At 34.4% G+C, this 22,826-nt stretch overlaps 1 protein-coding gene across 1 annotated transcript; it reads right to left on the reverse strand.

Moving 5' to 3' along the window:
• Positions 1-754: 754 nt before the first annotated feature.
• Positions 755-22,424, reverse strand: LOC111477442 (ABC transporter D family member 1-like). The gene is made up of 26 exons (XM_023121420.1): positions 22,063-22,424; positions 20,402-20,521; positions 19,421-19,700; positions 17,092-17,316; positions 15,127-15,324; positions 14,529-14,983; positions 14,194-14,323; positions 14,040-14,118; positions 13,511-13,749; positions 13,060-13,364; positions 12,874-12,973; positions 12,604-12,762; positions 12,097-12,196; positions 11,908-12,016; positions 9,744-9,834; positions 8,394-8,518; positions 6,994-7,143; positions 6,835-6,907; positions 5,276-5,456; positions 5,044-5,202; positions 3,598-3,747; positions 3,276-3,509; positions 1,792-1,946; positions 1,640-1,692; positions 1,472-1,550; positions 755-1,245 (listed from the first exon to the last, which is right to left on the reverse strand). The coding sequence occupies exons 2-26, from the start codon at positions 20,461-20,463 to the stop codon at positions 1,159-1,161; spliced, it is 3,978 nt and encodes a 1,325-aa protein (XP_022977188.1). The 5' UTR covers positions 20,464-20,521; positions 22,063-22,424; the 3' UTR covers positions 755-1,158.
• Positions 22,425-22,826: the final 402 nt, after the last annotated feature.

Below are 22,826 nucleotides of genomic sequence, written 5' to 3' on the forward strand. Positions count from 1 at the left end.
TCTTTAAATACACGGTAAAAAGATACCTTTCATATTTACAACCAAGTATAAAACCACAACTTAATAATTTATCCGAGAAAAGAAAGTACCAATCATAATGACTTAGTTTCATCGCCCAAAAAAAACTTGTAGGTTCTAATATGGCTAGTAATATATATCTATATATATTACATCGAGAAAATAATTCAAATTTCAAAGTTCCACACACAAAAGTGTTCAGGAGTCCAGGGCATAAGACAAACCGACTCTCCATTTTGTAATTCAGACACAAACATGCCATTTCTTCTGAAGGAACAAAAGAATGCCTCCACATTCGTCCTAAAAGGTAATTCATCAAACACTGTCGGGGCAGAGGATAACAACATCCACAGAAGACATGAAGAAAGGAACTGAAATTTATGTCACTAAAAGAAAAACGAGTTGAATAAAGAAAAAAAAAGTAAGGCCAAAACAATTAAAATAAATAAAGAAAGAAAAGAAAAGAAAAAAAGAAAGCCAATGCTAAAGTGAATGAAGGTTTCACTGTTACCATCGTAGATTGCTTTGATGGCTACTAGTACAAAAAATTCTGGCAACTCGGGGTTATTGTTGCATTGCATATTTCAAAGAAAAACCCGAAGTTAACACGATCTCCAACTGCGCTAGAGCTCTCCTCACAAGTCATTTGTGCAAAACGTTATGACATGAGGGATATAGAAGTTGTTCTTGGCCCAAAAACTCCTATCTAGGGGCCACAAGAATTATTCAATAATCATTGAAAACACTTGAAATATTGATCACTTCCCGTTTTATTCAATGGGGATCATAAAAATATGATAATCCATCCGATCTCACAAGCTAATTGAATTAAATGATAAATCCTGTACAAATAATTTCCCTATCCTAAAGAACTATGACCTGCTTGCGTGCTCAGATCTTATTACCTGCTATCATAACAGTTCAGTGCAAGATATTAATAAATGGCTTCTTCCCTTTTCATCCCCTGAGCTACATATTATACACCATTTGTATGATACTATTCATAGAGGACCCTCTTAGTCCAATATATATATCTATATAGAAGAGAGCCATTTTTTTTCTCCTCATAATGGTACTCCACAGAGAGGCTGTCATGATGAAATAATCCAAGTAAATTCAGTTGGACTACTACTGCATACCTTACTGCTCAATTGAACGAAGCTCCCAGTTACCTTCTCCATCAATGAGTCGTAGCTCTAATGAATGGAATGGTATTAGAGCAGGTCTCTGGAAAAAAAAAACGATAAGGAAACAGTAAGAGGAACTCTCAAAATACCACTCCTGAGCAATGGTCATACTAAAATCTTCTTGAAAAAGTTGTATAGCCAGCCTTGAATATCGCGAAAGGAGACAAACTTGAGTAGAACACTCAATTTAAGTGGTGAACTGAATAGAGATATTTTAGTATTTCTATTCGTGGTATATTTATCAATATACATGGAAAAGCGCTAACCTGTGATGAAGTAACCACTGTTATGCCCAAGCTCTTTGCAACCTTGTATAGGTGCTCTTCAACATCTACACTAGTAGCACTGGATAAACATAGACGTAATTAGTTATGATCATGTAACGTAAAACATATGCAGACTTGTTAGGATGAAATTGAAGTTGGCCAACGTACTTGGTGCACTCATCAAGGATGCCAAACTTTGGATTGTGGAAAAACAAGCGTGCCTTTAATTGAAACAAAATATAAATTTAATTAAGAGATACGTATGCAAGTTCTTACAAGATAGTTAAGCTCACAGATGAAATAAATTAAGAGCGGCTCACCATTCCCAACCTCTGCTGCTCCCCAAGGGAAAGAATGTCTTCCCAATTCAAATTTGCATCCCAACCACCTTCCTCCCTTTCCAAAAGATAATTTAACCGAACATGCTGTAATATAGTTCCCAAATGCACATCCAGATTATCCACAGACGTTCCACCTGAATGACAGATGATTAAGATTGAAGGGAATCGGCAATAAATAAGATTGTCAACTACTTCTTGAGCCCAAAGGGGGTCATAATTAAATAGAAATGGCATATTTCTGAACATTAAAATTCAAATCTTTTCCAGAATGATTTTTTTAGCACTCTTGGCAAATATTTTCCAAACTACAAACTTCAGTTCACCCGCACCCATTTTAGAGCCATCACTCAATGAAATTAATTTCCTGAAATAGTTTTTTGAACAGTCATAAGCACATTAAGTACATGTCTTATGCTTACACATGCACTTGTGAACACATGTTTTGGACACTTAAACCCATATTCCTGGTCTATTATTCAATATTTCACTTATTTTTATCCTAAAAGGTTGATCAACATAAAGAAACATAGGTGATGAGTAATAAATCTTGAGAGTAGAAGTATCAAACCTAATCTTTAGAAGCATACGAGTGCCTTAAACTAATTGATTTTAAATTCTTTTCCTTAATATTTATTGAATCATTAGAAAATTGTTGATTTAATTTTGGATTTATTCTTCTCGAACATATTGCTAATTGCACCATTAGGAATGTGATTAGTTTCTTGAAATAAATATTTACTAAGAAAATTGAAAGTAAATATATTTAACGAACTTATATACTAACAACCATGTGACCTACTTTATAAAAAATGACCTGTCACCACATTTGTACCTTATACATGTGTATAATCTTGTCTGCTCTTTTGAGGCTCTGTATTTGGCATAAATAGAAAAATTGATAACATAACTTTTGGGTAAAAGCCTCCATTACAGACAACAAACTTAATTACATCCCGAATGTCTTGCAGCTTCTCCTTATCCTTTTTTTAAGAGATAAACTAGTATTTCATTGATATATGAAACATATATATATAGGCTTCCTCGTATCCTTAAAACTTATACTCTCGTCCTTTCAAACTGTCCACACTTTCAAGTGATAATTACTTAATAGTGAGTCTAGCTCTCTTACATCTTCATGATGACTAAATGCGCTAAAATGCTTCAGAAAAAGACTAATTAGTACATGTACCATCATAAATAGTCCTTATATTTCTCCCTTAAATCCACTGAATTTTTTAAAATTTGAAATTTTATTCAAATGTCCAAGCATCTGAGACATCTAATAAGTGTCTTGGCACAAGCCTCGCATAAGTTCAATATAAACAGTTACCCAAGCAAAGTATTTCACGCTTAGTAGATGAGTATACTATAGAATTCAAATATGAGATACTAATACACAATAAACTATTACTATAGAACTTGAACTCTTTAAAAAGCAGAGTGAAAATGTGCAAGAAATTTACCTTCGGCATACAATTTTGATGCCTTTATTTTTGCTTCTGCACGAGATAGTGGATATATTATTTGATCCCTCAGTGTTCCAAGGCACGTATAGGGGCGCTGAGGAACATAAAAAATACCCGAACCCCATTGATCTTCCTTGATATTTTGTGATGGTTTAGTGAGTTTCCCACTTGCAATTGGCCAAAGACCTCTAAGAACTCTGAAAACTGAGCTTTTTCCACTCCCATTTGGACCTTAAAAATTTGGGAACATTGTGAGACAAAAATAACAGATTAAGAACAAGACCAAAAAGGAAAAAAAAAAAAAAAAAACTTTACTAACCAGTAACCAGCAGGCTTTTCTCCGGTAAAATGTCACAGGTCAGCTTCTTGGCTAACATCTTCTGTGCTGGGGTAATGATATCCACCTTGGAGAATGAAATAACATCTTCGGAGTGAAAGTCCCTCTTATTGGTCGTTGATCCTCTAGTAACTGCAATTTTTCCAGTAATAAATACAAGAACAGAATTAAGTTTTCACTGGTGGAAGTAGCAATGCCCAGTTTTAAATTACTAAGAGTACTACGAACTACACAGAAATTCATATTCCGGCAGACTGTTCTCAATGATTACTAAAATGTAGCATGTGACCAAAATATAAAAAATTTGGATGACGAAATCAATATGTAAACCCTTATTAAATTTACAAAAGACTAGTTAAAGAATTGGCGTTCACAAATTTTTTTTCACAATAGATTAGTTATAGTAAGAACAATGTGATATCCTTGAATTCTCGAATATAGGTCAGTTTTGCAAGGTATATGATAAGAAATACGTTGTTGTGATCTTAACATGAAAGAGGAGGCTGGTTGCAGAGAAGCTGATAAATTGTTGGAAGCACGCATAAGAATTAGCTACAAAGTCTGATTTCCAAAGAAAGAATGATATGTAGGCAAATAAAATTCTTTCATTGCTAATGTTTTTCATGTGAGGAGGGCAACTTAATTACTGATGATAAGATAGCTATCATTAACATACACCTAGAATTAGTTAAGTGGTTTAATTAACTATCAACTAGCTCACTCAATTTTTATAAAACTTATTTAAATGTTAGGGACAAGGGACTCGCATTAACAGTATGATATTGTCCACTTTAGACATAAGCACTCAGGATCATATTTTTCTGAAATTTATTAGAATGTTTTTTTATAGAAAAAAAACAGTGAATATATTCATATCAACAAAAGAGAGAGAGCCTACGCCTGGAGTAGAGGGAAACCCCTCCCAAAACAAACTAACATGATAAGAGCCTTCCAATTACTTATAATCATCAAAGGTCTGTAGTCACAAATGGATTTGAAAGGTAAAAGAGGCCCACCAAGAAGCCAATTTCTTTACGAAATTCCAAAAAGAATCAAAATGAAGAGACTTATCTTGAAAAGATCTATCAATTGAATGTAGAAACTTGTTAGAATGTAAAAACTCAAAATGAATTAAATTTCCTACTGTTTAACTGCATAAACCAAAATGGATCACAGACACTAGTCACAAGGAGTGAAAAAACATAAATACGATGAATGGAACAATATTTGCCTTATACAACAAAAATTACTTCAATTGCTTACTTTAAAATCTTTCAATTGGTCACCAGTTACTTTATCACAAAACTTGCCACCAAAGGGCATTATATGGCATTTAACATATAAAACATTCTTGGCATAAATAACATAACTGAAATCAGAATATCAAAACATTGGCAATCTAACTGAAGATGAGGTAGAAAATTTTACCAGAATGTGCAGCATCTAGGAGCTCTTCGAGCTCAGATATTCGATTGATACCACCAGAGAGCTCAAAAAACTTTCTGTGTAATTGAAGAATGTCGCCAAAAGCTAAAAAGCTTTGTGATACAACAGATGCCAAAAATCGTAGTGCATGTGCCAGCTCACCTGAGAAATTTTATGGTGAGAGAAAGGAAGTGTTTTCATTCCTACAATTAAATTCTAGGTGACAGTCAGCTACCTTGAGTAGAAGTCATGGCTCGGTCACCTTGATGATCCATAGCATATAACAAGCTCAAACCCCAAGTCACATTGTGAGGCAATTGCTTTGTGATAAAATCATCTAGAATACCAAAGAGCCATTTCTTCTTTAAATTCAACAATGAATGATCCACAAGCTTCTTAAATCTTGACTCAATCATCTGCTCATTAACACGAAAAATAAATTTTACTGCTGACTGGGATTCATTGTGATTAGAATAAAATTTATGATCCCTCGATGTGAGAACTCATTCTATTAAGGAATGCATCACAAAATAATAGAGAGAGTCAGAAAGGATCCTACTGATACATTTAGTTGTGAATGGTTCAATAGCAAGAGCATACAAGATGAGCATACACAAATATATATAGAATAAACATGTATACCGAGTCAACTTACCAATGAAAATGAAAACAGACCAAAACATAAAACAAAATAAAGACAAAACAAAAGTAGTGCATGAAGTTAGTAACATATTAGCTACATTTTTATCCCAGTATTCTTGCATAACAAAGAAAAATCAGGAAAACCCGCTTTAAACCAAAAGAATTAAATTATATGTTGTAGGTTCAACAGAACACGGTGGCAAAAATTTCATCTCTTTTGGTTTTCAAAGATGTTTGAGCTCTTTCCCTTTCTAACATAGCCAAATAATTTCCTTGTATTGCTCACATGACAAGTTGGTTTGCACTCATCTTTCTGTCTATAAACTCTGTAACAAAGATGGTTTCCAATCTATGATGCTTGACTGTCACGTCCTACTTCTATGCTCCCAAGTTCTTAGGTACTGGTAGCCTAAAAAATGCCATCGTTTTTGGTTCCATTCAAACATAGTGATTGCATTTTACAGTTTTAAGAAATATAACAGGCCATCATAATTTCTAAATCCTCCTTGCAATTTCGTTTTTGCTTTCGAAGGTGATCATTTACTCTGGACAACAAACTAATATAATAGAATTTTTTTCTCCCAAGCAGCACAACAAAGTCAGGAAAACTTGTGGAACATCGAACATGCCAGTTTTTCTGATTCAAAATTTTGGTAAGCCTTGCAATAAATGTAAACAAAAATGTCAACATTAGGAATTTATTTTTAGAGGAAAAAATTTAAAAAGAAAGCCATGTTTCAATAATTATTCTCAAAATTATTATTTCTTGTATTCTTCTTGAACGTTCTCACAAAGGACCTGCTTTATAGAATATAGAAATTGCTATTTCTTTCAAAACTATAAATGTGTGAATAATGGTCTCAATATGCACAATAACTTTTGTTTTTAAAAGTCATTCAATCATAATTATTATTTGAAAACAAAAGAAAACTATATTCAAATGAGTTCTGATAGTAAAAACAAAAACCAGTTCTCAAAATAGATTTCCAAAATAGCCCATATTTTTATTTTCCCCTTACAACTCCATCACTCCATATAAGCTAACCAGAAAGTGTTCTAGGAACTCCTTCAGCTTCTTTTTGTAATTTCATTGCCTTCAATAAAATAGCTTCTAGCATTTAAACAACAGGATGAAGAGTTCAGAAAACTTACAGCTTTTTCTCGAGAACCACCGCCAAAGAAAGCAATAGACTCCGCATGAGTACGGAGTCTTTCATGCATAAACCTGATTTATTAATGATCTTGTGAGTCATCCTCAATATGCAGCATACATTGCAACTTAAAAATAAAATAAATAAATAAATTAGTTACCTAAAGGTTCCCTCAAGTTTCTGTTCTTGACTAGTTAGTTCACCAAAATCAGGAGCAGCCATCCTTAGAAAACCAAGGCCCAGCAACATATAAGCATACAAAATGGCGACTCCTCTCCTACCTGTCAACATCTTCATTCTCCACGTGAACCTTGAAACATGGCAGCAGAAACAGAAAAAAAATTAATTTACACAACAAGGAAGAAAATAACACAACTTACTATTTACTAAGAACCTTACTGTTGAAAGATTAAAATAGGCCTAGACAACCTCAGTCTAACCTTTATCGTTACTATTCGATTCGGCAGTACATGTGTAATTTTTTCCATTATATGAACATCATGTTTCTTACTATTCCAGTATCAAACTTCATAGTATGAGAGAAATTTTGGTCAACGATGCTTAGGCATTAAGCAGATGTAATCACATAATTGTGGTTGCTGGGATGATACTCACTATCATCAGACATACCCTCAATGGAAAAATTGCCTACAATGGTCTCAATCTTTCGTGATGTTCATATGTGGTGAAAGAAGACTGGCTTCCAGACTATAAAAGACAAAAGTCTACTAACCCAAAGTATATTGCCACGGAAAGCTAAAAATATATATAGTAATGTTTTTGTGTACAGGAAGCACTATGAGACACCCTTTTTAGCTAGAAAATTCCTCAAAATCATTTGAAGTTAACGGCAAACTCCATGATATTTGGGAGGAAAAGTGACCGTCACTCATTTTAGCCTACTCATTCTGGTGTTTCTCTGATCCTAATCGTACTCAATACAAGAATATTGTGGAGAATAATAGTTTCAAATTCCTTCATAGCCTCAAAAATGGCAAGGTCTGGAGGCTAAGAAACAAAAAGAGGAAATGGTAGATAACAATCTCCAAGGTTCTTATGCAAAGGTTGTACCGATTTGTATTAAGGAAGAACCTTGTATTCCCTATCTGAATTTTTTCATTCATATTCAACCCCTAAACTTAACGAGCATGAGAAGAACTTAAGAGTCTTTGAGAAACTAGATTGAATCCTGGCAGTGGCCACTTGTTAGGATACGTAGATTGACACCATCTAATCCAAATATTAAAACCCTAAGAGCTTCTTACATCTATATGTTGTAGGGTTAGGTGATTATCTTGTGAGTAGGTCCTTAAAGCTTGTTTAAACACTCGTGGAAACAGTAAAACAAATAAATAATATATATATTAAAAGCTCAATAAAAATGGATTGTGACAACCAAGCTACTAAAGGACCTTGTTCAGCTTGACAATACAAACACATTGAGATAGACTTCACAATTTCAAGGAAAATATTTTACGGAAGAAAAAAAAAAACCATCACATTCCTACCCATCTTTAAATTGTTGACATTTTTACCAAAGGACTTCTCAACTTCACATACCATAGAATATCAACAGATGGCTTCACCATCCCAGTTACTAGCCCAGACAGGTCAGTTGTCAACTTCTCGAGATCATTGGTTAACCTCTGATCTGCATCAATGCTTCTACTCGACATATAAAAGACCTACAAGACGCAATAGAATTCACGGGGTCAAGCTTTTAGTAGCCTAACTAAAACATTAATGTGCAGCAACTGAAACAAGCTCTTTGACATTGCTTTATTATTATTATTATTTTAACCATAAACAACTTCTAGGAGTAAATGTTCGAAAGATACAAACTCCAAAGGGAGTGGAAAAGAAGAAAAAAAAAACAAGATAAATACAACCAAATAAAGATTAGCCATGAAAATAAATAAATATTTAAAGGACCAAAAACTTTTTCAAATACTTTGCCTAAAAGACTTAGAAATCTTGCAAATGAATCATGAAACTATGAATAAAGCCACCACCAAACAATAAAAGCCAATAGCTACTTTAAATCTTCTAAAGAAAACCAAGAAATGGCCACCAACCAACGAAAATAACCTTTTAAAATCCATCATAAAGCAATCTCGAAAAATTCTTCAGCTTCACAAGAACTATTAATCCATTGCAAGAAAACAAAACAAAACTTTGTAAAGCTAAACCATGATGCGGTTTCCTTCTTGAACCAAAGGAGGAATTTCACGATTCTCAAGACCACAAGCTCTATCCAAGGAGAAAATTTGGCTGAGGTGAATATGGAATAGCAGCCTTCATGTCACAATCCCAAAATAATAAGTCAAAACTTCTAGAAAACATTTTTTCAAGAACATCAACCTCCATATTGAACTCCCCATTGGTTGAATGGTTGATTCCACACTACACAAACTTACCTCAGAGTCAACCCCAGAGTGAATAACTCCTCTTGTTAAACCTATCACTGAATCCAAAAGAGTGAAGACAAAATGGTTGTTGAGAGGTAAGATAAGTGAAGGGGAAGGTGGCAAGGCAGCATCTTGATTGGAGAGTGTTAAAAGTCTTGTACACCTTTCTTCAATTGATTCATAATTAAAGAATTTTCCTCCAAGTAAGGATGGCAAGAAGAAATGCCCCTTTTACGAAAAATACAAAGGGCGGGCTGGAATATGACAATTCTTCCCTCTTCTGACACTTGAAGGCTTGCAAATCTCAAAATCCATAAGGGAGATTTCTATTAGAGGCTAGGGATTCTCAATATATGAGGGATATGCTTTGAAAAAATAATTTTTGATGTATTCCACACTTTGAAACTCTGAACACACCTTTTCATGCTTCTTGATTAAATTAACACTTTTTCACAACTAGAGAATTTGTTCTGGGTGGAAAAACCCCTAATAACCCATGTACCTTGTAAAATGCATTGTTCTTCATATAGTTTTTCAGCAAATGCTGCGTCATCCGAATCCTCCAACCAAGGGCTAGCCTTGCAGTGAAGTGCCTGTTATTTAACAGTATATCAGTGTCTAAATTTGAATTAAATAAATAAAACTGAGACATTTTTCTTTAGATAAGAAACTAGAAACGAAATTTAATGAAAGGAAAGTAAAGCATATAAGAGTTGTCGTTTTGTAGGTAAAAAAGATACAACAAAGTTCGGCGACGATGGAATATGTTCAAAAAATTGGAAAAAGAGCTTCACAAAGCCCTTAAAATGAGCTGTGGTAGGCTGTAAATAACAGGTTTGGACATGATAAACATATACCCACCAACTTTAAAAGTAATATAATATCAATAATATTAGTGTGTAATCATGTAAATATCCTAATCATATAATCTAAAAACGTTTATTTGATGTCCCTTGAGGGACGGGAATCTACAAATGACAATTGTTGTTATTGTTAACAAACTCGCTCACCCGCCAACAAACTCGCTTGACCGTATGGACTACCTGGTCAAGTATTTTATTTAGAGTTAAAAGTTGAATTTTGGGAAGAAAAATAAAATGATTGTATCATTCTCTATAAGAATCAAATACTTGATTTTCTTGTATAGAAGAAAGGTCATCTACCAATAAGAAAAAATCTTATAAATATAAGTGATAATATACGCACAACACGCAAAAAAGTTGGAAAAACAGCTTTAAGACATTCAAGGGGTGTTCTAAAATTCAAAACTGTACTAGTCATCCGATTTGTCAAATAGGTAGTTGTGAGTACAACTTCCCCTGTAAGCTTAAGCTTAGGAAAAAGCATAGAAAACATTATGCGTCCAACACCTCAAGTAAATGCCTATTTTTCCATTCAGCAATTGCATTTTGTTGAGTATCTCGACAAGTAGACTAATGTAAATATTTTTATCTTTGAAAAAATCACTCCGATATGCACTGAAATATTAGATTCTAATTAGTGTAAAATGCTGATTTTAGTTTGGAGTTCTAATCATATCATAAAAATGTTTGAAAATATCTTTTGCCTCAGATTTATTTGTCAGTAATCCCAAAATAGACGTGTGATCATCAAGAAAGTAACAAACCACTATGAGTCAAAATGTTAGGAGGACCCCAAACATAACTATGAATCAAGTAAATGTTTGGAGGCTATGCATGGTTTTAGTAAATATTTGGATTCATGGTTTTTCGCAAATGCAACTTTCACAGTTAACCGAAGAGAAATCAACATCTTTTACCAAATTTGGAAGAAAATGTTGAGGATAGAGAAAACTTGAATGACCCGCCAAAGCATGAGCAGAAAGAGAATCAATACTACTAAAACCTTGAGTAATTTTTATAAATAAAAGAACTTTTGTATAGTTCCCAATTTTCTTCCCTGAGTCACGATGTTGAAGATATGATAAGACTCAAAGGATGTGACACAACAATTAGAACTCGATAAAGTTTGCCAACAGATAAGAGATTACAGGCTAATTCAAGAACGTGAAGAACAGACTGGGAAGAAAGTGCACCCGTCAATCTAATGGCTCTTTTTCTTGCAATAGAAGAGAAACTACCATTTGCAATTCTTTTTTTTCTATAAGAAATAAAATATGAATGTAAAAGATGAGATGAACTGATCAGGTGGTCACTTGGAAGCGAAGATACCATAGAAAGTAGAGTTGTCATTTCAGGGTGATCACTTGGGTCCCGAAGATTATGACGATGAAGGCTGGGTTTCTAAAGGTCAAGGTTCTCTCCCTGCTCTAGTACCAAATTGAATTTTGAGAAGAAAATAAGTGTGTACAAGGTTGAAGAATGACCATCTACCAATAAGGAAAACATCACACAGACACATTATACACGAAAATATAAAGGATATCCACAAAGTGTAACACAAACTAAGTATATAGGTATGCCGCCTTAGCATGTAAATATTTTACAATGAAAGGTAATAAACATTGGATAAAAGAAAATTGAAAGAGCTTTCCGCGATGCCAAACAAATAAGAACATCTGATGGCTTTCAGTCTGTGTTATAGCCATCTCTATAAAGAAAATAAGCAGATAAAAGAGATGAAGATCTTTCTTCGAAGAATTTCATTACAAGACTAAGATTTTATTGCGTAATCTAAGAAATTACCTTAGAGAAGGAGCAATAATTGCATTAGCTGCACTTTGCAGGACACTAACTCCAATCAACCGAATAAAGGATGCCTTATCCTGCTCCAAAACGTACTTTACAGTGGTTCCTGTGGAAATTGATTCTCCTCCAATGAAATGGAAAATTTTATAAAATAACCCATGTTTCAGCAATGACACAAAAATTTACCATTCAACGAGGCAATGCGATCTGATATCCATGTTCTAGATAAAACAAGAAAACCAACTGCCAGCAGCTGTGCTCCCTGTTTATCAAATAATGTGGGCACCTGTAGTAAAAGTAGATCAATGATGAGTAGTGCTCATAAATGACAAGAAAGATTATTTAACGGCCTTTAATCTCTAATTTAGAACGGAAAAACTCGAGCCTATTCTGCTCTTAATGGTATCTAGTCTGTTTTTTCCTTCCGTCCTTTTTAAATCTATTTCATTTAAGTTTACATTTTTTAATATATTCTTGATGCAGTGAGCATTGAACTAATTCCAATATTTATATATATATATATATATATTAGTAGTCCAAGTAGTTTTCCGTAATGAACTTGTTGATTTACTGTTTTGTTAGACAACTGAGTACACTCGTTAGTTAATTTCAGGTTTAGTATAGTTACTAGTTGGTCAGTTGGCAGCCTATATAAATGGCAGTTCCGTAAGTTCAACATTAAGAGAGACTAACCAATATTTTGATCATTGCAGCTATTCTCAGGGGCAATATTCTAGGAGTTCCTTGAAGTTGAGGAACGATGGGAAAAGTAGCAATACTATCTGCAGGAGGGGAGGTTGATATCAACCTTGGATTGTATAATCCTGCATCTGACTTAGAGAAACTAGATGCCTAAACAACAACCAAAAAGAAAAGGAAGAATCGTGAGTTCTTCCAATACAGCAATATTATCTGGAGAGGACAATATGAACCAATGGAATACAGTTCTAACAACTTTTCAACCTTCTCAAGACTGGAAAATGCTTGCTGGACTACAACTGCATCACTTTGACGGTCTGTCTTGGGTCTCATGGAATTGATCCCTCCTTGTGGAACCTCCTGCCTGGATTATCTAGGAAGTAAATGAATAAATATCTGTGTTTTTCACATTAAACAAATAGTTGACAGTGGTATCTGCTGAAATCTAACCGTTTATAATGAACACTCCAACCTCCTTCACCATCCAAGGATAGTACCACATCATGGAATGCAACTAAGGCTGGGCGGTGCGAGATTGTTATGCATGATGTTCCCATATCTCTAACTTTAGAGCAAAACCGTTCTTCCATATCAGTTGTGACAGCACTTGTGCATTCATCAAGAATTGCAAACTTAGGCTTATGATAAAATAATCTGGCCATTCCCAACCTTTGCTGCTCTCCAAGAGATAGTTCCTCACCCCAGTTTACCTCCTTTTCAGGAGGATAACGGTCCAGCAAATATTCAAGGTCAACCTTTACAGTAAGCAACAGGATTCCAGCATTCAATGCCAAAAGTAGTGTGGTGATCACTAAAGTCAAAGATTAAAAATACAAAAGAAATACCATAAAAAGAAACTAACATTTTATTTTCAAAACAAACAAAAAAAAAAAGAACTAACATTTTTTAATAATTCTGTCATTCCAGCATGCGTGAGTGGTTCAACTTCTTGATCTACAGTTAATGGGTAAATTAACTGGTCCCTCAGGGTGCCAACAGCAGTATACGGTCTCTGAGGAACGTAGAAGATTTCCTTATTAAGATCAGAGCCAACCCCAGGTTTAACAATATGTCCAGAAATCAGAGGCCAAAGACCACCTAGAACTCGAAAAAGCGAGCTCTTTCCACTGCCATTTGGACCTTCAGCACAAAATAACAAGTTTCAATATTTCAAACAACATCAGCAGCAGAGTGTCAGAAAATGTTTGGCATCTGGTTTATTTTAGGAACATAGTAGCGATAAAGCATCCATAGCTATTAAAAATTAATGTTAAACAAATATTCTCTCAGTTACTGAGAATATAAGCTATTAGAATAAAAGTAAAGCACTCAGTTGAACAAAGCAATGAGTACTGAACAAAGGAATGCGTGCATATTAAACTGATAAATAATCAACACTAAGCAAGATGACTATTGGTTGGAAAGAGTACCTGTAATTAGTAGGTTAGATCCTGGTTCAACCTTAAGAGTCAGGTCATCCACCAAGACATTACCACTGGGAGTGACAACCTGGCGGCAAATTCAATTTTAAGATGGAATGAGCGGTATCTATATGTGGAATTAATCTCAGCTAATTCATCATACCTTAACTCCAGAAAACTGGATATAATCTGCTTCACTGAAGAAATTCATACCCTCAGTTGCTGGCTGAGAAGATTCAATGCTCAACTCTCTGGATACAATCATCAGCTCATGAATCCGTTTAGCATAACCACTGCAATAAAGAAGACGAAAGAGAATGAAACCAAATAAATAACTTGAGATGTGGGTTAACTTGCTCCTAATAACAAAGATTTCTTTCAATCCATACATCCATCACCATGTCAACCAAAGGCTGTTTCAATTTAGGCAAACAAATACTTCATCAACTAAGAACAGAAGTATAGTATCTAACAAAACAATATATTGCTAAATAATACCTGAGACGATTGAGACGTCTTGAACTAATAGATAGAGTTCCAAGAGACTGAAATAATGAGATTATAACACTAGTATGGTATCTAAGGTTGCTCAACATCTCTGCTCGCCCTAAAGTTGAAGAGTCTGGTCTGAGATTACCAGAAAAGAAAGGCTCAATAATCAAAATAACAGCAAAAGTGGCACCAAAATACTTTACTAGGAAGTCCTGAATCATGCCAAACCACCATTGTTGATGAAGAACAATTTTCAAGTGCTCAACGAGAGTATTAAACTTATGCAGAATATGAAATTCTTCTCTTCTTTCTCCACCATAAAAGGCTATGCTTTCAGAATGGGTTCTTAAACGAGATTGAAATTGTCGATACTCTCCTTCAAACTGTTGTTCTTTAGACATTAGTTTCCCAAAAGGAGGAGAGAATTTTCGAATCAAAGTTCCAGATGCTGCTACATAGCCCTGTAAAGTAGCATCTCTTTCAGCTTAACTTCTTAAGTTCAAATTTTTAAACTAAAATCTAGAAAATATCTACAATCTCACATGTCAAATGAAAGGCATTACCAAACAACATTGAAACAAGAAAATTCAACTGGAGAGATTACCAAAATCCATAGGACATATTTTGGGCTGGCATAAGAACAAAGGCGCCATGTATAGAGCAGACCATCAACAACTGCTATTAAATCATCCTGTACAAGCTCACTCAATTCTGAGCAAAACCTAGGTATATCACTTGCAATACGCTGTTCAGGATTGGTCACTCGACCATCAACATGAGATATTTTGTAGTATGACATATTCTGAAATACAAAAGAAAAGAAGAATTGGTAATTAGCTCAGCTACATAATAGACGGCTGATTGGAATCTAGATCTTATAGGATTTCATCACGTGATATTGGCAGTTATTGAAAACAACATTCCTAGTATTACAACCCCAGATAATATGAGAACAATCAGTCCTTTTTTGCATCTCCATTGGCCCCCTTTGGTAATTTCATTTGTATCAATGAAATTTTCCTATCTAAAAAATGGAATGAGAAATGGTTAGCTGAGGTTAGATCAAATGCTAAAGCAGAATTTAGAAATCTAGCCTAAAAGATTTTTGAATTTTGTAAGGCTTTTATCATATTACATGAACTGAAGTTGGCAAAGGTAATCTAATGCAGCTTTATTGTGATAGCAAGGCAGTAATTAATATTGCTCATAATGCCCGCGCAATATGATAGAGCTAAAAATGTATATAATTAACTGACATGTTTATCTCACAACCAATTAGCATATTTTCCTACTAAAGGAACGTTAATGGGTGATACTTCCGGAAATTTATTGGAAGTTAGGAATTAATTATGATCTTGATTTTTGTATGTATAAATTAATCGACATTTTTATTTCATGAGTAGTTAGAATATGCTCCTACTAAAGGAACGTTAATGGGTGATACTTTTGATAATATACATAGCAGGTTACTGGAATTTTGGAATTAATTATTTATCTAGATTTTTGTTTACTCTCTTTTGTAGTTAATTGTTGACTTAAACTAATCTATGGGGTTCAAATTAGAGATCATGAATTGAGTTTCTAGTTACTATTAGCTCTTCAATTTTTGTATATAATAGTTGATACCTGTGAAGCAAAATCAATATCACATTAAGAAATAGTGTATTTTCTTCGAATGTAGCATTAGCTAGGATAAGACATGGTTCTATTCCTATTAGTAGTCATGACTTAGTTGACATTAGTTACTACTATTTGTTTGCTGGCTGTTTGTCAATGTTAAGACCTGAACCTACCATTATGTTATATTTTCCATTTTCGGACAAAGCTGGCCTGGATTTGCAACTGGTTTCACCCAACATGGGACTATGTTTGCATCCTCAGCTGTCAAGTAGTTCATTTTTTTCGGGTTTATAATTAGCTTGCAATTACTTTATCTTCAGTTACTTTATAATTGGTTCCTCAATAGAAATGACAAAGGTCTTCAATCTCCATTTCTCCAAAGTCACCAGCGTCACTCCCTCTTGAATTATCCTCGATTCTCACACACTTGTCAGTTTGCACCACTCTACACCTCCTCACCACCAAGGAATCCCAGGGCACCATGCCTACTTCCCCATATTCTTTCATCTTCGACTCCAACCAGGTTAAATCGACCCGTCCTTATCAAATGGAAAAAGAACTTAGCAAGATATGGAAAAAGTTCAAATTGGTTTGTCCTTATCCTATTAGGCATTTGAGATTATTATGCGTTTTCCACTTGGTAGAATTCCAACTCCAAAGAGTTTTTAATTATGAACTTTTCCTTATAGACTATTTGGAGGGTGTTTTTATGATCTCTTTTGCTCCTGTGAAGATTAAACCACCAAACATCTGATCCCTTCTTTGAGTTTTCTTTTACTTAAAAAGGCTGAGGAAGTAAAAAAAATCCCCCCTTCATCAAAAGCTACAAAAAATATACTAATGTAGAATGACATGAAAAAAATATATGCAGAACAGTGTAATAAATCTACGGAAGTTAATACAAAGAGTAATAATTTGATCAATATCAACAAACTGTATCCAAAAGTACCTCAAAATAGTGAGTGTGAATGAGTCGTGTTAATATCTTCCTGAAATGCAGACTTAAGATCCCAGTCACGTATTTCGAAGTAGAGTGAAGAGTTGAGAGAAGGAAACATAACAACAAATTCTCTGAAATCAAACGTAGAAACAATGGAACACGTCGAAGAAATGCTGCACGGAAAAGAAATCCTTGTACTTTTGCTAGTCTATTGCTCAGAGCAGTTCGTAATACCTGCATAGATGGTAAATACAAGCATGAACACATAAAACCACCAAAAGGAGTGTTTCCAACAGATATTATACAGACCAGTCATCACAAAGAAATATAAGAAATATATTTTCTTTTTCTTTTTCTTTTTTATTCTTTCTTTTTTCTTTTTTTGTGTGCGTGTGTGGTAAGAAAACGGAGACTTATGGTTTTTCTGGAATTCTATGTACACTCACCACATTTATTTCCACTTGTTTACTCTTCTTTCCATACTGACAAAGAAAGTAATCTTAATTCATCTCTCATATCAAGGGATTGCCTTCAATTACCCATGAATCTTATAATTCCATCTACTTTTCTTTTTCTCAACAAGAGAAACTTTTTATTGATACATGAAAGCAAGAAAAAAATTTCAAAGATACGAACTCCCAAAGGGAAGAAACAAAAAACATATTTCCCTAAGGAAAACCAAAAAGAAAAGGATTAAGAGAGCCTGAAAAGAAACCAAACAAAATAAAGGAACCTAAGAACAGCCAACAGACAACACACACTGCAAAACTGGAAGATAAAAACTCCAACTACTCTTAGAGAACTTTCAAACCAAGCAGAAACTTTAATGAGAAGCTCCTCAAACCACTGAAGCTTCAAACAGAAACCATACGAACTAGCTTGAAACATCACATCAGAAAGGAAAGAAAAGCAGGATTGACCAAGGCAAAAAGCATGAATACCACAAAGCCAAAGAATAAAACAAACAACCAAAAGCTCTATCAATGCCGAACTCAACTCCAAAAAAGACCATAAGAAGAAGCAACTTCACCCAATAACTGAAAACCGATAAGCAAAAAAAACAATGACAACCACTTCAGCCCAGCCAAAGACAAATGCACTCCAACGAGAAAAGAACAAACCAAAGGCCAAAAGCCCAACCTCAAGAAATAATCTCATAGATTTCATTGCCACAATCCTTTAGAAGAGAAGAAAAAATTTCTTCTCATCTTGTGTTGACGAGAGGGGGAGAAGACTCATCTGACGGCTTCTGTAAGGGTGAATTAAGTTCTTGAAGAATAGAACAAAAGGCCTCATTAGATACCTTTTCGTGCCCATGAACAATTGGAAAATTGAACTCAAAGTCATCACTACTCACTACTAAACCTTAACACAGAATCCCTACCTATGATCTCTTAATACCTTGAAACATACAACCTTAATTTGTGACTCTTCTTAATGCCTTCAAGATGGGACACCAACCATCATGGAAAAACAACTTAGTAATCATATTGGTATATACCCAATCAATAGTCGACTATAAAGAGCCCCTTTCTTCCCTTCTCACCCAAGTTCACCCTCTCAGTAACCAAGTAATAATAACTGGCTGAGCCAACGATCTCCCCTCCCCCTTACTCCCCAAACCAAGCCTTGGTCCTACTACATTTGAGGTTACTCTCGTAAAATTCCTTTTGTTCCTTTCTCCCAGAGGCTAGATCTTCTCTTCAAGGATATCCACCAGTACCAGAAGCCATTCAACAGTTACGAAGGTGTTCCAAGGAGGACAAATAGAATTCTTCCAAATGAATTATCATAATAGAGAGTAAAATTAAGATTCCATTGCCTTGTCTATGTATCAAACAAATTGACTACTCTCCCCTCCTTTTCAATAGAGATTTATTAAAGTTTGGAGGAAATGGATTTAAGAGGTCTGTTATCAACTGAACCATGATTCTAAAAGCTTGTATTTCTCCTATCACCGACCTCTATGTTAAATGGTTGGCACAAAATTCTCTACAAAGAATAACCAACATCCAGGATTAATATGATCTCATTCTCACAGGACTAGCAATGAACCCACCATCATGGTCCAATCCATATTTGCTCAACATAATGCAACCTAAAACATTGATTTCACTGAAAGGTATCTAACGTTTGCTTATTTTACATGTAAGTGAAAGAGTGAGAAAAAAGAGATGAAAATATTTAGTTTGCACTCAAGGTTTATCAGAATACAGGTTACATAAGTTTTCTATCAGTAACTTTAAGAAGAATTTACCAAAGAAAATAAAAGAAATCGTAGAAGAAAGATTGACAATTGTGATCACATCACATGTGAATATATATAACTTGCGCTTACCACTATACCCAGTAAAGATAAAAGATCCCCAGCACCCTTTTTGTCCATCTTAGACAAAAGAATAGCGGCAAGTGCATGAAGTGACCTCAGCCCATCGCTCTTCTGTGTGCTTTTCTTTATCTTACTGCCTTCGGCTGCCAAATTTATAGACCTCTCTTCGTTACCATCAAGCCCATTGTAATGGTCAAAAGAGGAAGACTTTTTCTTACGGCACCGCGATTGCAAATATACAGCAGTCCCACCAACAAGAACAACGCCAGTGGCAAATAGCAAAGTTTTCCTATCAAGAAGAAATGACAGTTCAAATTCCGAAGTTCAAATAGTAACTATGGCTAATAGAAAAGGGCAAGTGAAACAGATTCCATAACAAGTAACGAGAGAAGTGGATCTTGATTAAAGAGTCCAAACATCAAAAGACATATAACAAGATCATAAAAATTTCTAACCTAAAGTGTAATGTAAGCTTGCCTAGTTTGCAACTAGATTATTAAATAATCTCAATACGGAGAAGCAAATACATAGACTGCCTTAAACTTCGTCAACATATTAAATTTTGATTACTACGGAAATTAAAAGGCATACTACAGAAATCCCAGCAAGCATTCTATGTTATTGACACCAAAAATTTCCTGGTATCAACAAAGTATATTCCCATTCATATAGTTCATATTCACCTCCAGATGCAGGGTCGTAAATAAAATGATAATTTGAAATTTAGGACTTCATATCTATGCTTTTCAGTTGAAATAGTGGAACTTTTAGGCATACAGTTGAACAAACACTTTCAATAAAATAAAATTGCAGACAGTTTAAGAAATAAACTCCAAACAAATAAATCTTCTTTCTTCTGTAGCTAGAGAACAGGCAAATACCATACATGAGAGCATAAGAGAACAGAACCTATCGAAAAATCAAAATAATGAAATCAACTTAGTTGCAAAAGAGATTCACAAGACAGAGACGCAGTGACACCAGAGATACCTCCTTGAAGCAAGAATCTTGTCACGATGTTTGGTTAAATGCAACAACTGAAGAGATGGCATCTTTGAAAATCAACCTTCCTCCACTGAGGGACTGTCAACAATGAAAATACCTTCTAACCTAAAAAATAAGAAGACAATTCAAATTAAACGTTAAACGATAAACGATATCCATGATACGTACGAGGTCAAAAGACGAAGAAAAAAAACACAAGGAATTGTCTTTCAAAGAGATGCTTGAAAGAGATAAATGAGAAGTGCAAAGTTTAGATAATTTACTATATATAAATGACCATTTGTACAAGAAAATGTAACGGAGTGGTCTTTTTTAGGGGGTAATCATCCACCATTGGCCCATACCTCAACTAATCGCACAGAATAAGTACTTGACCCTGTAAGATTTAGGGTTAGGAAACTTATAGAGTATTATGTCCTAACTAATTTGGCTATTGCGATTGAACCCATGAATTTATAGACATTACAATTGAAGTTTGCCTCGTTAAACACTGAATTAATCTCTGGTGGTTAAGTGTTACAGACAATCTCATGGGACGTTTTTCTTTCCTCTTTTTTATATGAAATGAGCAATAGTTCCACGATGCTTGCAAAAGCCGTTTGAAGGGAGTGAGAGCATGGAGAAAGATGGATCACAGATAAACATGGTTAGTTTCATAATACAAAGATAAGTCAAAGAAATTAAGCTAAATCATTCACATTCTCTAGCTTTTCCTACTGTTCCTCTCTATTATTTTCCTTTTTCTTCTTCTTCTTCTTTCTTCTTCTTCTTCTTCTTCTTTTTCCCCCCTTTTGTTGGAGGGAGTGGGGGGATCAGTGTCGTATCGGAGGTAATGTGTACAACAATTGTACCATTTAATTTAAATCCAACATAAAGACTAAAACGGTAGTAAGGCCAAATGTTGCAAGGGACTAGCAATTGAGAAGATGTTTCACTATTACAAATGCTACTTAAGTCGTCGTATCAGAGTGATTTTGACCCATTCACACGTTGAATTAGGCTTTCCTTTTAACTAATGAGCTCAGCACACGGACTAAAAACTTCTCAGAAGAACAAAAAGATGAGAACGTCATTTCAACGAGAATTGCCTACTGCAATACCATCTAAAATTTATAATGGCGTCAAACACCGAAGATTAATAACAGAGGAAAATCTTAAATTCATAATAACAAAAGGAAAATCTAAAATTCATAATCCTAACTCCTACCATTATAATTACCTCCTCCATTCACAATACGAATATTCCAGATACCCAATCCATAGAGTAGCAGTTAAGTCCTTAAGAACACAAACACGTTTCAAAATTACACCGCAAAACGCTTACAGCTAACTAGGTATCCCATAATCTTAATTTGAATTTCACCATGTATGAGAATCATTTATTGAACCTTTGGCCAACAACTGCAGTTAAACTTCGATAATGTAATCACTAGTTTTAGCTGTTTAACAAATGCTACTCGACCCCATGACAAACTCAAACTCTCTATCTACATCAGCCCTCTCCTCATCTAAAAGAATAACCAAAAAAAGCAAAAAGGAAAAATCCTCCAATAGCCTCCGAGTCTAAATGTCTAATATGTACACAGAAGTACGGAAACACGCACGTATATATGACATCAAATCGAAGGAAGCTGTAGTGACCTTACCAAAATTTCAGGAATCTCAAGCAAGTTAGCGGTAGGCGATTTGTTTTCCCAGGTTTGGAGGAAGTCGTCGTAATCCAGAGCTTAGCTGCTTATTCCGGTACTTATTAGCTTCTGCATCGACAGTTAGATATGTCATCTTCATCCGCCATTTCATTCTAATGAAGTTGCCGCCATTTTTGCCGCAGAATTATTGTTTCGTAAATGCTAAAACCCGTAATGAATTCAGCTAGTTCGATTTGCTCAAGTCCCGTTTCGAAGAAGCATCCTCCTCTCCATTCAAACTGGATTTTGACGCCTGCGAAAGTCATATAAATACTTTATAATAATATTGTGATAATCAATCTTTATGTGAGTTGGAAAATAATTGTTGCAAATAAAATCTAAGTGACCAACTATTTTAAAGATTATTTTTCTTGTAAAAGGAAAATAGAATGATATTTTTTGTACAGTAAATTTTTAATGATCTGTGGACAGATCATTAAAAATCGTCCCTACAAATAAACTCTAGAATATATTATGGTGTTATGTTTAAAATAACAAAGGTTTCATTCAATTTTAAACGAATAAACTTAATGGGCAGATATTATTAAAATAATAATTCGAGTTAAACATTATCTATTATAATTATTTTATAATTAATTTAATTTAATTAATTATTAGCGTTTGAATATTATTATTTATATTTCATTATCTTTCTTTAATTACGCAAATGCTAATAATCGTTGTTTAGTATTATTTTTTTTTTTTTTTGTTGGTCCAAGGAA

This window comes from Cucurbita maxima, unplaced genomic scaffold (genome assembly GCF_002738345.1).
Source record: "Cucurbita maxima cultivar Rimu unplaced genomic scaffold, Cmax_1.0 Cma_Scf00001, whole genome shotgun sequence".
In the NCBI taxonomy this organism is placed as follows: Eukaryota; Viridiplantae; Streptophyta; class Magnoliopsida; order Cucurbitales; family Cucurbitaceae; genus Cucurbita; species Cucurbita maxima.